The sequence below is a fragment of the Panthera uncia genome, unplaced genomic scaffold, assembly GCF_023721935.1.
Source record: "Panthera uncia isolate 11264 unplaced genomic scaffold, Puncia_PCG_1.0 HiC_scaffold_792, whole genome shotgun sequence".
Classification (NCBI taxonomy): Eukaryota; Metazoa; Chordata; class Mammalia; order Carnivora; family Felidae; genus Panthera; species Panthera uncia.
The window spans coordinates 11,794-26,478 of NW_026059971.1; the positions used below are offsets into that span (position 1 = coordinate 11,794).

The window sequence follows — 14,685 nt, forward strand, 5'->3', positions numbered from 1 at the left end:
CCGCCCACGACTGCGCGGTGCGCCATTTACACCGACTCCGGCCCTTCAGCAGGTGGCGCTGTTCGCTCTATTCCCGCCGCTTGGCGTTCCCTTCCTTTCTAGAGCAAGGTCCCCTTCCTTTTTTTCAGTCCATATGTAACGGCTGCCTCTTTTACATCGTCGCTTGGGAGGTACTCTCCCAGTGATCTTAGCACTGAGGAGGAGAAGCAAATTAGCAACATGGAACAACTCACGTTTTCATGTTTGATCTTTAAAGCCCTCATCTCCTGATCTGATTAATTGCCCCACTTAAGGGCAAGCGAGTGAGCCTCAGAAATCGTATTGTTCACTCATCCCTGTCTTCCCCTATCCTACACCCTACTTATCGTCCCTCCTTAGGCAGCCTTCCCTTCTCTTCATTCACCCCTGCCCAAGGCTTCAAAATACTATTCAAAGTATCTCTAAACCAAATTTGTCTCTAATTAACTTCTTTAGGTGTTTATAAAAGTGAAGTTCTCTTCCCATCCTTAATCACGGATGGGGTAGCAGGAATTTTCCCAGGCTGCCATCCCGCGTCCCTCATTGAGTAGCTATGTAATCTGGGCCTAAAAACCCCTTGTAAAATGGGATTGGTGGACCAAGAGACTTTGAGGGTCTTCCAGCTCTCATACTCTGGGATTATAAAGCGGTTTGCCACTGCCTTAAATAATAGTTGTACTGTGATACCAGATGATTGTTTCTGATATTTTCTTTGAGCAGGAAAAGTTAAGTAGCACAAAGAGTCAGTGGAGGCAGTTGATCTAGGGAGAGAGGGTATTTGGGGTAAGATGTAACACGTCAACCACACTAGACAACACTCATGACAGATATTCTCATGTATTTCTGTGGTGCAGCAGATACCAAATAGGCGTTTAGGCATAAATTCTAGAACTTTCTTAGTGTGCTTATTTATTTAAAAATGGAAATCAGAATTGAGCTGTCTCCCTGGTTTATTTGATATTCTTCTGACAATAGGCATTTGTTGTATTGTTAGACTTCATTCTGTTGGATGAGATCACTTTTTTACCTTATGAAAACACTAAATGATCATTGTAAAGAACCGTCAACCCATACAGAAAGAAATGGAAAGAGGAATTCTCCTCCCTCCCCATCCTGTCATTAGAGATAACCCGTATTATTTTCTCTCTTGTTTATTCCTTCAGATGTTTTCTATGGATGTACACAAATACCTGTATATGTATTATCACTTCTGTTTTATCACTAAATATTGATGAATATTTTTGCGGCACATATTAATCCTACTGGAGAATTACACATGTAAACTACATGAGAGAGCAAATGAAGACACTGTAGGGTTAAGGAGCAAGATCGATAACAAACAGAAAGTACTCCATTGCTGATCAAATAGTCAGCTGATAGCGATTCCTAACAGGTAGAGGTTCTAGAAAGAATTGAGCACGGAGGATCGTGTGTTTGGAGGAGTCCTTTCTAGGGGAGTGTGCTGGGGTCATGGTGGGAGGTGACCACCAATGATTTCTCCACTTCTGTACGTGCTTACAACTCAGAGGTAGAGTCTCTTCTTCTTCCTGTAATGGTGACAGTCTCTTACAGGCTAATGGTGATGCTGTTACAGTTCTGGTGTATGCCTGGCAATTTCAGGTTTTGCTTTCTTGGAAGACGATCCTCGTGTAAAGAAGGCTGACCGCCTTGCGGAAGAGAAAGGCCTGACAGATGCCTCTAGAGGATGAGACCCTCAGGAGGGATATTGGTCCAGCCCCTCGCCATTGCAGCACTCCTGCCGAACCACCAGCCATGTGGCGCAAGTCATCTTGGGTCCTCTAGCCCAAGTCAAGCTGCCCCAGCCGACACTCCATGAAGGAAAGACAAGCTGTCACTGTCATGTTCTGTCCAGATGGCAGAATGGTGAGCAAGAAAATGGTTGATGCTCTTTTAAGCTGCTACAGTTTGGGGTAGTGCGTTATGCACAATAAATAACAGAAATTGATGTCTGAAAGTTGGGTGCTGGCACAACAAAAATCTAAACAAAAATCTAAAAACAAAAAATCGAAAACACGAGGCATCAGCTTTGGGACAAGGCATTGGGTAGAGATTGCGGAGGTGATGAAGGATGAAGGAACTCTCTCTCTGTCTCTCTCTTTTTTTTTTTTTTAAATTAACTTCGTCTTTAACATTTTTATTTTGAAACAATTTTAGACTTACAGAAAAGTTGCAGAAACGATAGAGTTCGTGTACCAGAGTTCACCCAGCTGCCCTAATAATAATAAATTACCCAAAGCAGGAAATTAACATAAACTACAGACCTTAAGTGAACTTCACCAGCTTTTCTGGTGATGTTCTTTTTCCATTTCAGAATCCAACCTAGGATCCTGCATTTGCATTTAGTTGATATCATCTCCTTAGTCTGGGAAGGAGGATCTTAGTGGAGGCTCTGAGAGTGGCGAGTAAATTGTATTAGAGGCTGGAGAAACGGTGCTATATGGTGGCAAAATATTTGGTAGTCCTTGTGTGCAGTAAAACAGAAGATGAAAAATGTACCTAATGAACTTGTAAATCTGGCAACAGGGATTTTCATGCTGAGTGTTCAAAGTATCATTTGGCTTTTAGTGATGTGTGATGGTGTTACGAGAGAGATATGTTAAAAAAGGAACTATTCAGTTTTCAAGCAGAATGTAGAGGAAATACACGGGGCCTAGGAGATTCTCTTGAGTCAGCAATAGCCTCAAAGTAAGAAATGGCCTCAGGGGGCCTGTTAAATGTGGCCTCCAGGTAATGATCCAATCAAGACTCTTATGTTAAGGCCTGTCAACATTTTAAGATGTTGTCTCATAGACCCTCTCAGCTAGTCAGAAGGGCTTCTAAGAAGAATCTTCAGAGGAGTCCAACAGCAGCTTCCTTGACAAGGCCCAAAGCAGGCAGAAGTTTGTTTTTGGAAGAATTATAGATGTGGCTTTGTGGGCACAGTTGTTGTGGGCAAGGAGTAAACTCCAATAAGAGTCCTAGAAAACCCACAACATTTTAATGACAATTATATTGATAAAACCACCACCGGCCTAAACTAAAGAAGAGACGGTTTAAATGTAAAAAAGAGCCACTAGGCTCCCCAAGTTTCTATGGATAGGACACAGGCTGAGAGAAGCCGTCCCACTGTAAAGGACAGGCCGTGTCTTATGGAAAAGGAAGCCTCAGAGGTCACAGCCTGCCCCTGAGCGCAGGGAGCCCAGAACGGTGGTCCGGGAAGCTCCCGGGGAGAAGAACCAGACCCTGCTGGAGGTGTGGGTCCCCAGAGTAAGGCTGCCAGTGCTAGGCTGGCTTTGGGGACTGCTATGGATGGCGGTTGCTTCGTGCCTGCCCTGTTGCCAGCCTCGGACACGAGTTCGTGTCATGGTTACCCTACCCCATCTCAGCACTGTCCGCTGTGAATGGAACTGGTCCTTTTAGCTCACAGGTCTTCAGAGAAGCGGAGCAGCATCCAAAATGCCTCATCCACACCTGGGCCTAGCGCGTGTCCTCAGAGCCGGCGCTACGCAGAATGACAATTTCCGGGGAGGGACGGGGCGGATTTTGCAGGTCAGCGTGTGGGTGTGTGCGGGTGTGAACTGTTATGTTGGGAGTGTGTCCCAATATGACCGCCCATAATTCCTCCTATTCCAGGTGGTCTCTTTGCTGTTCCCTGGCATCTGGGCTGGCCCTGTGGCCTGCTCTGGCCGCGAGCCATGAAAGTGATGTTCCGGGACTTCCGAACCCCCTGCTTTCGGAGGCCTCGTAGCTTCTGCTTTCTCTTTTGGGACCCAACCTGTAAAGAAGCATAAAGGAGCTGGGGTGGTGAAGCCGTCTTGGCCATTCCAGCCCCAGCCAGATGCACAGCTAAAGGCCCCCACGTCTGCCCCCTCCCCCGCACTGTCTGCATGGGAAGGCAGAGGAACGGCCCAGCTGCGCCTTTCCAAATTGAAGAATTGTGAGAAAGTAAGGGGTGGTGGTTCTTTGAAGCCACTAAGCTCACGGTGGTTTGCAACGCGGCAATAGGTAAATAAAGCCGTTATCAAATATCAGGTTTTTTTCTACTGCTTTCACTTCACTCCACAGGCTGTGAAGAGGTTGTAACAGTGTCAGATAAAGAAGCCAGGTTTTCAAGGAGACTAAATTCCATAAAAGCTGGAGCTCATATGCCACCCACAGTCATTGCTCTGTCCACAGAGCTTAGCACAGAACTAGCACATAACAGACTCCCAAATATTGGTTGACTGGATAATTAAATGGGTGAATGGAGATAAAAGATGCCATACCATGAAAAAGACAAAAAAAGATACTTTAAACAGAGTTTGTCTCATTTTATCTTTGAGAAAAATTTAACATTTATTTATTTTTGAGAGACAGAGAGAGACAAACAGGGGAGGGGCAGAGAGAGAGGGAGACACAGAACCCGAAGCAGGCTCCAGCCTCTGAGATGCCAGCATAGAGCCCAATGCAGGGCTCGAACTCACGAACCGTGAGATCAAGACCCAGGCTGAAGCCAGATGCTTAACAGACTGAACCACTCGGAGGCCTCCACTTATTTTATCTTTCAAAAAGGTGCTCTTAGTTTTTCAAAAAATGTGATGCCTCAGAAGCCACAAGGATGCTCTTAAGGGAAGGACTGGTAGGAGTGAGGCACGGGGCACCCCTGAGTCCTTCTCCATGTCCCTCCTGTGCCTAGATGAAAGAAGGTCTCTCTGGAAAGCACCTGGCAAATGCCCCGATAACTGCCGGTACATACAAATTATTACCTTTTTCTATTATTGTCAGAGCTGAAAAGCAGAATATGTGTTCCATAGGACTCCAGCTAGAGTTAGTACTAAAGGCAGAATATCCAATAGCCAGTGCCAGGTTGGAGAGTAAAACAGTCAAAACGGATTGATCATGTTAGGGCTTTTCTTTCCCATCACTCTCTGGTCCGAGTCACAATTTCTGAATGCCACTTGGACACAGTGAGTGCCTGTTTCTGCTCTGTGGTTCTCTCAGGAATTCTCAGCCCCACCCTCATTTCTCTGAGAGTGAGAATTTCATCTAGCACACCTCTCTACTGCGATGTGAAAGGAGACCCATGTGCAAGAGCTCCAGGAGAGCCTATGGACAAGAATGGAAAATTCTTTTTTAGGATACGGTTACTTGTAGTGCCTTCTGGAGAACTGTCTTGGGTAAAATGCCTTTATTTAAAAGAACAGCAATATTTGTAATTAGGATAAATGAAATAAGGGGAGAAGGCTTGGACCCTTGCAAAAATAGGGTGGTTTAAATTCAAACCTATAATTATTATATTTTCTATTCTGTACTATTCAGAAAACCGTGGTAAAACAAATAAAAATAGAAAAGATTTCTTAAAAAATTAAAGCCATTGATTTAGATCTCTATTTGAAAGGTCACTGTGTGGGAGATGTTAAAGGCATTATAGCGATCAGTGTTCAACAAAAGACATTTTAGCAGTGGAATCTACAAAGAGCATATCAACTATTTATATCAGCCACATCAAGTTGCTGGTCATTTCATTTATCAAAGAAAATAAGAAAGCTATTTTCTTTGGACATTCTTTGGGTGTAGTAACAATATAGTTTTGGAATCAGCTGTTAGAAACTATAATTAAAGCTGGTTTATCGTGTTTACTAATTAGTCCACATAGTCAGTCTCCCTGAAGCTTTATATAATTCTCCCTTTGTTACAAGCTTCTGTTTCTCCCTAAGGCATTCTGAATCCAGACAGGTAAAGAACTGAAGTGCCTGGAAACCAATGTATTGTAACATCTGTACAGCCAAGCAGCTCTTTGCAGTTGAAGTTGAAAAACAACATATAAATTTTAAGCCTTCTGTATATTAGACAGGGTCAGCTATTTAGAGGTTTCAGCTCTACCACTTGGGTAAGGAGATCTCTTGGGTAGAAGGAAGACGTGAAGGAAAATAAAAATCGAAAACAAAATTTCCTTCAGGAGCCTATTTAATGAACACTGGGAAGGGGTGGAGGTTTTTATGCAGTGACTCCTAGTAACTACCTGATATTGCCGTCAGGCTGGCCAGATGTCAGCCAACAGCGGTGATCCTTTCATTCACCACTAGAGAGAAGTAGAGGGACCGCATGTGCAGAGAGGCAGCAAACTCAGGTCCCATTTTCTTCCCTCTGCTAGTGGGAGTGCCGTGGGCCAGTCTTACATTCCAACACTTTGGTGCTGGTGGTGCACACTGTCTCTGCTCTGGAATAACTCTGTGCCATGGGAATGGAAAAGCATCCTCTCTCCTCAGGCCTAAGGGGCAGGAATGAACCCATTTCCTTCCCAGGAAGTGGATTTCAGAACTTCGCAGAGGCTGTGCGACTAATCCTTACAAGGGTAGGCTCCAGGGGAGGGGCAAAGTAGGGCACGCTAACAGCAGGGACTCTGGAGACAAGACCAGCAACCAGAGAAAGAAAGGTGGGGCATTTTACCCCTTCCCAATCTATCTCCCTTCATTTACCGTCCTCCTCATTTTCCCTTTCCGCACCAACTGGTATTTGCTACTCAATGGGGGCACACACAGCTCAGTTTCTTACCCTGCAATCTTGTGAAACATCTAGAAATCAGGGACTCCTTATCATTGGTTATTTGTAAAATAAATCTCTGGCTCAACCTAGGTGGTGTGGACAGGATTTTCATTTTTGGAAACCAAACGGAGGCCTTTCTCCTACTCTTTCCAGATTACCACCCCACCCCCTTTCCTTTTCCACTTGTGGCCTCCACCTCCTGCAAGCTGACCAGGGCCATGCATGAAAACAGCCTCCAATGAATATCCACACTGAAGCTTCAGCAGATTGCTAACTCCTGCAGAGCTATCTTAAAAGGATGTTGTATATAAATGCAAAGTGTTATGGAGCCTCAGAGATCTGTAAGAACACTGTAAATATCCCTGGTTTAATTAGTAGTCCTGGAATTAGGTAATGGCCTGTGGCTTCTAAGCAAGCTCTCTTGGGGTTTCTAGTCTTAAAGGGGCTGCCTGCAACCGTGATGTGCAATCTTCTTTCTCCGACACCGAATAAATCCTTTTAGACCTTCCTAGGCACCTACTCACAATTACTGCAATACACATGCAAATTGGTTCCATTCTCCCAGATTTTTAAAAAGAAAGAAAGAAAAAAAAAAAAAAGAAAAGAAAAACGATCCAGCGCCTCAGCCTAGGTTTCAACTCCGATACTTTGGACTCAACTGTCTGCTTGAGTTCTACTTCACAGGGGAAGGAAAAGGAAGAAATTCCTAGATTCGTGTTGATGGGGTGCTCATTCTCTTCAAGCAGAAACCGGACAACTCACTTTGCAGCTGATCAGTGTCAGGGCAATGCGCTCCAGTTCTCAGAATTTCTGAACCAGCTCTCTCACGGGGACAGGTCAACCAATCGGGGCTGTAGGCAGACTTGACAGGTTTGTTCTGGGCTGACGGCCATTGACTAGGTTCTCGGACCAGATAAGTCACTCGGCTGAGTCTACAGTAGGCGGGGCGCGCTCACCAGCTCTGGGGTAGTGACTGGAAGTTTGTTGCAACACTGGTGAATTCAAGCAGCGGGCTGCTGCAGCAGATACCCTTTTGCCCTGTGAGCACAGCGCGGAAGGGTTCGCCCTAAGGGGCAGGGCGCTAGCGAGGGAGATGCCAGACCCCAGGGGCCCAGCCCGTTCTCCCACGGTTGGGAACGCGCAGTGTTGGCCGACCCGGAGCTCCGATCTCGGGTCTTGGCCCTTTAGCTTGCTCGGCAGGTAGCACGCGAAGGGTGGGACCGGCTCAGGAGCTCTCCCTCGGTGGTCTGCGAGAATCGGCGACCGCGGCCAGCGGTGCGGGGAGGCGGGGGCACGTGCTTGAATGTGGGTGCTTGTGTAACCAGCTTCCCAGGCGCCAGCACCGACCGTGCTTGGGCCGGAGGCCCGTCTGAGCCTGCTCTTCCGCGGCGACCCGGAGGCTCGGGGTCCCGCTACCGGGACCAGCCAGGAGCACCCCGCGCGAAGGAGGCGAAGCACTTGCCTCCCAAGCCATCATAGGGGAGTGGGAATTTGGAAAGTTCCCCAACTAGGAACACACGTGACCTCCTCCTGAAAGTAGTTCCGACTGCGGCCCGCGTATCCCTCCACCTCCTTTTGAACCCTCCTAGGTCTCCTCGGCCCCGCCCACTCGCAGGGGCTGCCGCTTCCTACCGTCCCGTATTTCACACTCGGGCCCGGGCAGCCCCGGCCGTCAGGCTGCGCAGCCCGGCTGGGGCGAGCGCGGAAGCCGGCCCTCGGCGATCCATCCGGCCGGGTTTTCACAGCGGCCCGAAAGGGGCGGGGCGAGGCAGTCCCCGAGCCCCGAGCCCGTCGTGGAGAACCTAGCTGGAGCCCCGAGGGGAGGGATGCTCAGCCCTCCAGGGGGCAATGTGGGGGGCTGCGGGTTGGGTCCCCTCCTCCCGGGTCCTCTTTTGGTCCACGCGGGCAGTGGTCCTTGGGGACCTAGAAATTCGGGAGCGATGTGCTCCCACACCGCGCGCTCGATTGCCAGCTCTCGTTTTTAGGGCGAAGGAGCCGAGCTGCCGGGGAAGCGGGAGGTGGGGCGGTGAGAGGGAGCCGGATGAGGTGATCCACACGGAGACACAATAGGGGGTTGTTCTTTGTGCTGAGACTGACACCTGGAGAACACGGGTGGGGGGCGGACAAGGAGGGAGGGTTTCTCGGCAAAGGCTGCTGCAGGCGGGTCGCCCCCAGCGACCGTGATCCGGCAGCGGTGCAAAAGGAGGATGAGGCTGCAAGGCCGAGCAGGGGAGGTCTGGGGGCGGTGGCAGGGGGGAGGGGTGCCCTCGCGGCAGGGGCCGTGCCTTCGTTTCCCTGTACCCCCACCAGCGCGGGTCACCTGGTCCTCCCCACCTGTGCACAGGTAACCTCAGGCCCCAGTCAGTGACACCCCTCCACGCACCCCGGGGCTTCCACCTACGGCCGTCCCTGTCCCCGCCGGGTTTGTGGGCTCAGGCCGAGGCTCGGCTCATCTCCCCCCTCCTCTACATCCACCGCCCGCTCCCTCTCCCCCCCCCCCCCCCCCCCCCCCCCCCCCCCCCCCCCCCCCCCCCCCAGCCCCGCGCTGCTGCAGAAGCAGCCGCGGCAAGCGCAGCTCCTGACGGGCGTCTCGCACAAGCCCGAGCGAGCCCTGGGCGCTCGCACTGGGCATGCTCAGTGGCGCCCGCAGGCCGGGGGCCCGGCGCTCGCCCCCGGAGCTGCCGCCCCTGCCCCGCCGCGTCCCTCCCTCCCCCGGCGCGGTCGCGCCCGCCTCCCGCCTCCCCTCGGGCTCCCAGGCGCCGGGCTCCCGGCGCGGCGGCGGAGGGGGCGGGCGGGCCGGCGGGCGGTGATGTGGCGGGACTCTTTGTGCACTGCGGCAGGATACGCGCCGGGGCGCCGAGCCGCGGCTGCGCTCCGCTCTCTCCTCTCGGAAGCTGCAGCCATGATGGAAGTTTGAGAGTTGAGCCGCTGTGAGGCGAGGCCGCGCTCAGGCGAGGGAGATGAGAGACGGCGGCGGCCGCGGCCCAGAGCCCCTCTCAGCGCCCGTGAGCAGCCGCGGGGGCAGCGCCCTCGGGGAGCCGGCCGGCCGGCGGCGGCGGCAGCGGCGGCGTCTCTCGCCTCCTCCTCGTCCTCTCTTCTAACCGTGCAGCCTCTCGCTCGGCTTCTCGTGCAAGGGACGGTGGAAGCCGCGGGCCCGGGCGGGAGCCGGCTGAGGCGCGGCGGCGGCGGCGGCGGCGGCGGCACCGGCACCTCCCGCTCCTGGAGCGGGGGGGAGAAGCGGCGGCGGCGGCGGCCGCGGCGGCTGCAGCCCCGGGGAGGGGGCCGGAGTCGCCTGTCACCATTTCCAGGGCTGGGGCCGCCGGAGAGTTGGTCTCTCCCCTCCTACTGCCTCCAACACGGCGGCGGCGGCGGCGGCACGTCCAGGGACCCGGGCCGGCTCTAAACCTCCCCTCCGCCGCCGCCGCACCCCCCCCGGCCCGGGCTCCGGAGGCCGCCGGCGGAGGCAGCCGTCCCGAGGATCACCCGTCGTCTCCCCGTCCCGCGGCCGCCGCGGCCAGGCCTCTGGCTGCTGAGGAGAAGCAGGCCCCGTCGCTGCAACCATCCAGCAGCCGCCGCAGCAGCCATTACCCGGCTGCGGTCCAGAGCCAGGCGGCGGCAGAGCGAGGGGCATCCGCCACCGCCAAGTCCAGAGCCATTTCCATCCTGCAGAAGAAGCCCCGCCACCAGCCGCTTCTGCCGTCTCTCTCCTCCTTTTTCTTCAGCCACAGGCTCCCAGACATGACAGCCATCATCAAAGAGATCGTTAGCAGAAACAAAAGGAGATATCAGGAGGATGGATTCGACTTAGACTTGACCTGTATCCATTTCTGCGGCTGCCCCCCTCTCTGCCTTTCTGTCACTGTCTCTTAGAACGTGGGAGCAGACGGAGGCGAAAAATTCCCGTGGTTTGGGGGCCCGTGGCCGCCAACCCGGCTCGCGTTTCTCGATCGTGCGTGTGTCTGGTGCCTGCTTTGAATGCATTCAGCCCAGGGTGTGTTCGGCGCCGTGGAACTCTCTGCCTGGTTGCAAGTGTCAGGGCACCAGATTGGTTTTCTCGGTCTGTCCACGGGGTCTCCTCTTAAGGGCTATTGTCCGTTAATACGGAATCCAGTGCACGGTTAGTGGATTAGTGAGCTCGGTAATCCGGTCTGCTAAATGAACAGAAAAGTACACGCTTTGAGGTTGAGCATATTTCGATTAAATCTTGGCTTAAGGCCCTAGATCAAGGGTATAGATTAGATTAAAATGAAAATTAGTGTTTCACGTATGCATATTGCATCAGAATCTTGCAGTGATTGTTTTTAGTTTCCTGGGTTGCATTGATAGACTTTTTTTTTTTTTCTTTTTCTTTTTTTCTTTTTTTTTTTTTTTTTTTTGATGTGAGTTGTGAACTGATTTGCATAACTTTGGAAGCAGAATCCTTTTCGGCATATATGGTGTTCATTTGAGGGCCAAAGTGGGCTTGTATATTTAAACTAAGTCAATCACAACTTTGAAACGGCATTTCGAAGTTTTGTAGCTTCCCATCAGTCGTGGCATACGTAATCTGCCTCCTTAAGGCGTTCTTGCTGGATCTTTGTTAAATTTGCCTTTTTTTTTTTGCCTCCGCTGGTGGGGTCGTGTAGGATGGGGCACGAAATTTGCAGTTCGGTAGCATTTTATATCCAGCGGTCTTGTCGCACGAAACAGAATGGAGAGGGAGTGCTTTTTGATCCCGGATGATGATGTGCAGCGTCTGGGCTGTTGCAGGGGTTCAACTTCAGCTCTTGCTTGGAATTGAGGGGTTCCTGTGAGGCCAGAATTTCAGGGTCGGGTCCTCTGACACGTCTGGGTGTCCGTGAATGTGACTCTGACTTGTGTAACCTGTCAAGTGTAACTTACCAGCTAATCACCAGAAATGCTGGCTAGGGTGGCTCACTCCGGCTTCAGACTGTGTAGGTCTGTTAGCGGTTTCTCACACGCTGTATTAAATTTACTGACTCAGGTTGTTGAGTATTCAAGACAGAAACCCGAGAATTTTAACAGAGTATCGTTTTGGTTGTCTAGGCCTTTGTACCTCAAAAGATAGTGGTTATCGAAAGGCATTAATCTTGGCAGTTTCAGGTGTAATAAGCTGGTTTTGATCAAGGGTGGGGATGGAACCCTCCTTTTTTTTTTTTTTTTTTTTTTTTTTTTTTTTTTTTTTTCAGAATGGAAAGGATCGCAGACATTGCGAGTTCCTGGTAGGTGAGAGGCACGAAAAACAATTCAGTTACTGGCCCGAGGTGACTGAAGCATCTGATGAAGGCCTCCCTTAAGACCAGAATTTTGGTGATGTGAGTTATAAGTGTGGGCATTACTTAGTGAAGGTTATGTAATTGCATGAGCTCTAACAGAGCATTCTTGATTAAAAAAAAAAAAATCATTTCTTGGCAAATACCAGTAAACCTTTTGCTTAAAGGTAGAGTGGTGCTGGAGTGTCTGTACGTCCTGCTAAAAATCGTGGGGAAGATGTGTCTTTTGAAGACGAGAACGTGCTTTCTATCTGAAGAGGTTTTATTCCTTTGGATTATGTAGCTGTGCACATAAGCGTGCACAGCTAATTTTGCCCGAGTGTTTGTTTTGAGATGAAGAGAAAAGTTACTGAAGAAGGAGCTTTGTAGCACACAAAACGTAAGTTTTCTGTTAAGTTAAAAAATAATATTTTAAGGGAATATTTAGAAGTTTTGGAGCCTGCATTAATTGCAAAACTAGGAAGGCTGAACTTGACCCGCTCGCCTAGAAGATAATTAGTTATGGAAACCCTTCTCTGATTTGTAATTTATTTCAAAAGCAGTCTACTGTTGGCAGGAATTGACAGTCATCTGGATGTATAGGAACAAATTAATTAAATGCTTATTTAACTTTTTAGGAAAAGTCCTCATGTAAGAAAATGTCTAGAATGCTGTTTGGTAGATTGCTTTTATGATTTAGAGTACGTTTATACTATTTTTACTTTACCCATTTGCTTTCAGATTGTCAGGGTTTGAAGATTAAAATTACTCTGCCAGGTTCTTACATGTGAGTAGTGAGATGATTGGCCAGTTCTTTGACTTCAGATGTTTGCCTCTGTACGTGACACTTACGTGACTTAGAACTTTCTCTAAAACTGTGCTTTTCGTTTTGGGATGCATAGAAAGCAGTATCAAATATTGCATCAAATGACTAATAACACTTAATTTCTAGAGTTGTGGTTTTATTGAGCCAAATATTGATACGGAAAAAAAAATCACTTAGGAAAAAGATCAGTGAAGGGCTCGCTTTTTTGATAGTCGCACTTCCAAAAATTTTGATGCACCAAAGCACTTTACTTTGCTTGGTTTCACTTTAGTGTTCTGTGTTTATTTGGGGGGGGGGTGGAATTAAAATGGCCATTGAAGACTCTCTCTGGCAGGTTGTGGTGTCTGTTTCAGCAGCTAGCCTGTGAGAAGGTAAATTGCTTTATGAAAGTAGCGATTGGAGTATTTCTATCTGTAAGATGATTTCTCAGAGGAGCAACGAGAACCATCGTTCAGTTTTAAAATATTATTTGCAAGATTGAGTTATTCTAAAAATAATTTGTTGGTGTCTTACAGTTAGTCTGGAAAGTAGTGCTGAACATGAGACTGTAAGAAATTTCGTGTCTTTCGATTTCATGGAAACGTTAGGCTTTGGTTGTATGTATTTGTCTTGTTCGATGAGTTTGGGTCTTTTCAAATATTAACCATAGGGAATATTTTTTTTTTTTTTAACTTGCAGAGGGTACAGTGACTATTGAAGTTAGCTGTATTCTAGGATTAGTGCTTACTGAAATGACCGTATTGCATTGTCAGGTTTTGTGTGTGTGTGTGTGTGTGTGTGTGTGTGTGTGTGTAGGTTTTTTTTTTTTTTGAAAGATTCTATTCACGATTTTTACTTTACGCTGTTTCATATCTGCTAAGTTGTATTTTCTGAACAACATGACCACCTAATTGGGGCCACCTAAGTGCGGTATGACAATGTGCAGACTTCATTTTCATGAAAAGTATTCAGGAATAAAGGGGATCTGAAAGAAGAGTAACTTGAAGTTTCTATGATTTAACATAAGGAAAAAGGAATTTTATCGCTGTCCATTGTAAAAGTTTGCACGGTAGTACAGTCCTCAGTGCAGATTTACATTGCTTATAATATACTAAATGAATATTAGATGAATAAACATCATGGTGAACAAAAATGTGGTGAGTTGTATATAACCTCCTTACTTTCAAATATATTTTAGGAAGTGTAGAAAAGATGCATTGGTATTCCTTACCTTTTAGAATTTTATTTTAACAACGTCAGAAACGTTATCTGTCAATATTTTCGCTTTTGTGTGGAACGGTGTATCTGCTTTTTCCTAATAACCACATAAAATCCACAAACCTCTTAATGTTACAGACTTCTGTACTTTTTAGAAGTGAAGTCTTCAATTCTTATTTTCACGTGTTCTCATTTTGAGATTTGCCCCTGTTGCTATGTGTTCATTTGGTGATAGCTCAGTATTTTAATGATTTTTAAGTCACTGAAGTAATTCCTTCAGTGACTTTTAATGGAGGAGTATTTATTATGGGAAAATCAGTGCACAAAGTTTCACCATTAATTCACTCTCAGTGAACCTTTTATTTTAAAAATTTGACCTCAGCCTTTTAGTAGGACAGATGTGTAGGAAATGTTTTTATATTAATATTGTACGTGAAATGGAGTTTTTAAAGAGAAATTTAGAAGTGTGCGTGCATGTGATAGTTTGTCACTTGGTGGTGATACAAGGATGTAGCTTCCAGAGGATATGTTATTAATGGTGGTATAAAAGATTTATTTGATATCGTATTTTTTTTTCCTGTAGAAACCATTAGTTCTGAAGATTTATTTCTATTCCATAGAACCCTTACTCTTTACTTGCCTTTTCTTTCCTTTCTCCTTTCTTGTTAGATAAACTTTAAGTCAAGTCAGTTTTGGAGAATTCTTTTGTGACCTGAATTCTTTCAGAAAAGGTGTTAGGATTGTTGTAAGGGTGGTGACTTGAGACATTTGTGTCATCCTCTGAGAGGGGTCAGTAATGATTTCAGTAAATATTCAGTTCTGTTTTACAGTTGCTTTCGGTCTGGTGGCCTTGAAATTAATGTCGTT

At 48.0% G+C, this 14,685-nt stretch overlaps 1 protein-coding gene and 1 long non-coding RNA gene across 7 annotated transcripts in view; one reads left to right on the forward strand and one right to left on the reverse strand.

The window, feature by feature from the left end:
- Positions 1-6,777, forward strand: part of LOC125918439 (uncharacterized) — an 18,564-nt gene extending 11,787 nt beyond the window's left edge. For 5 of the 6 annotated variants that reach the window (XR_007456438.1, XR_007456433.1, XR_007456434.1 and 2 more), the window contains one exon: positions 1,639-3,643. This is a non-coding gene — a long non-coding RNA (uncharacterized LOC125918439). The other variant, XR_007456436.1, reaches the window with a different exon arrangement.
- Positions 6,778-8,215: 1,438 nt separating this feature from the next.
- Positions 8,216-10,174, reverse strand: LOC125918437 (atherin-like). Its single transcript, XM_049624441.1, has 5 exons — positions 9,890-10,174; positions 9,587-9,762; positions 9,090-9,437; positions 8,641-8,756; positions 8,216-8,349 (listed from the first exon to the last, which is right to left on the reverse strand). The coding sequence occupies exons 1-5, from the start codon at positions 10,172-10,174 to the stop codon at positions 8,216-8,218; spliced, it is 1,059 nt and encodes a 352-aa protein (XP_049480398.1).
- Positions 10,175-14,685: the final 4,511 nt, after the last annotated feature.

What these genes read in the sequence shown, in the direction of transcription:
- LOC125918437 (XM_049624441.1), bottom strand. Translation starts at nt 10,174, where the DNA reads ATGCCCCTCGCTCTGCCGCCGCCTGGCTCTGGACCGCAGCCGGGTAAT. An exon ending in GCTGCCGCCGCCGCCGGCCG is followed by an intron (nt 9,438 to 9,586) that starts GCCGGCTCCCCG and finishes TCATGGCTGCAG; the next exon opens with CTTCCGAGAGGAGAGAGCGG. An exon ending in CCGCGGCTGCTTCTGCAGCA is followed by an intron (nt 8,757 to 9,089) that starts GCGCGGGGCTGG and finishes TCGGCCTTGCAG; the next exon opens with CCTCATCCTCCTTTTGCACC.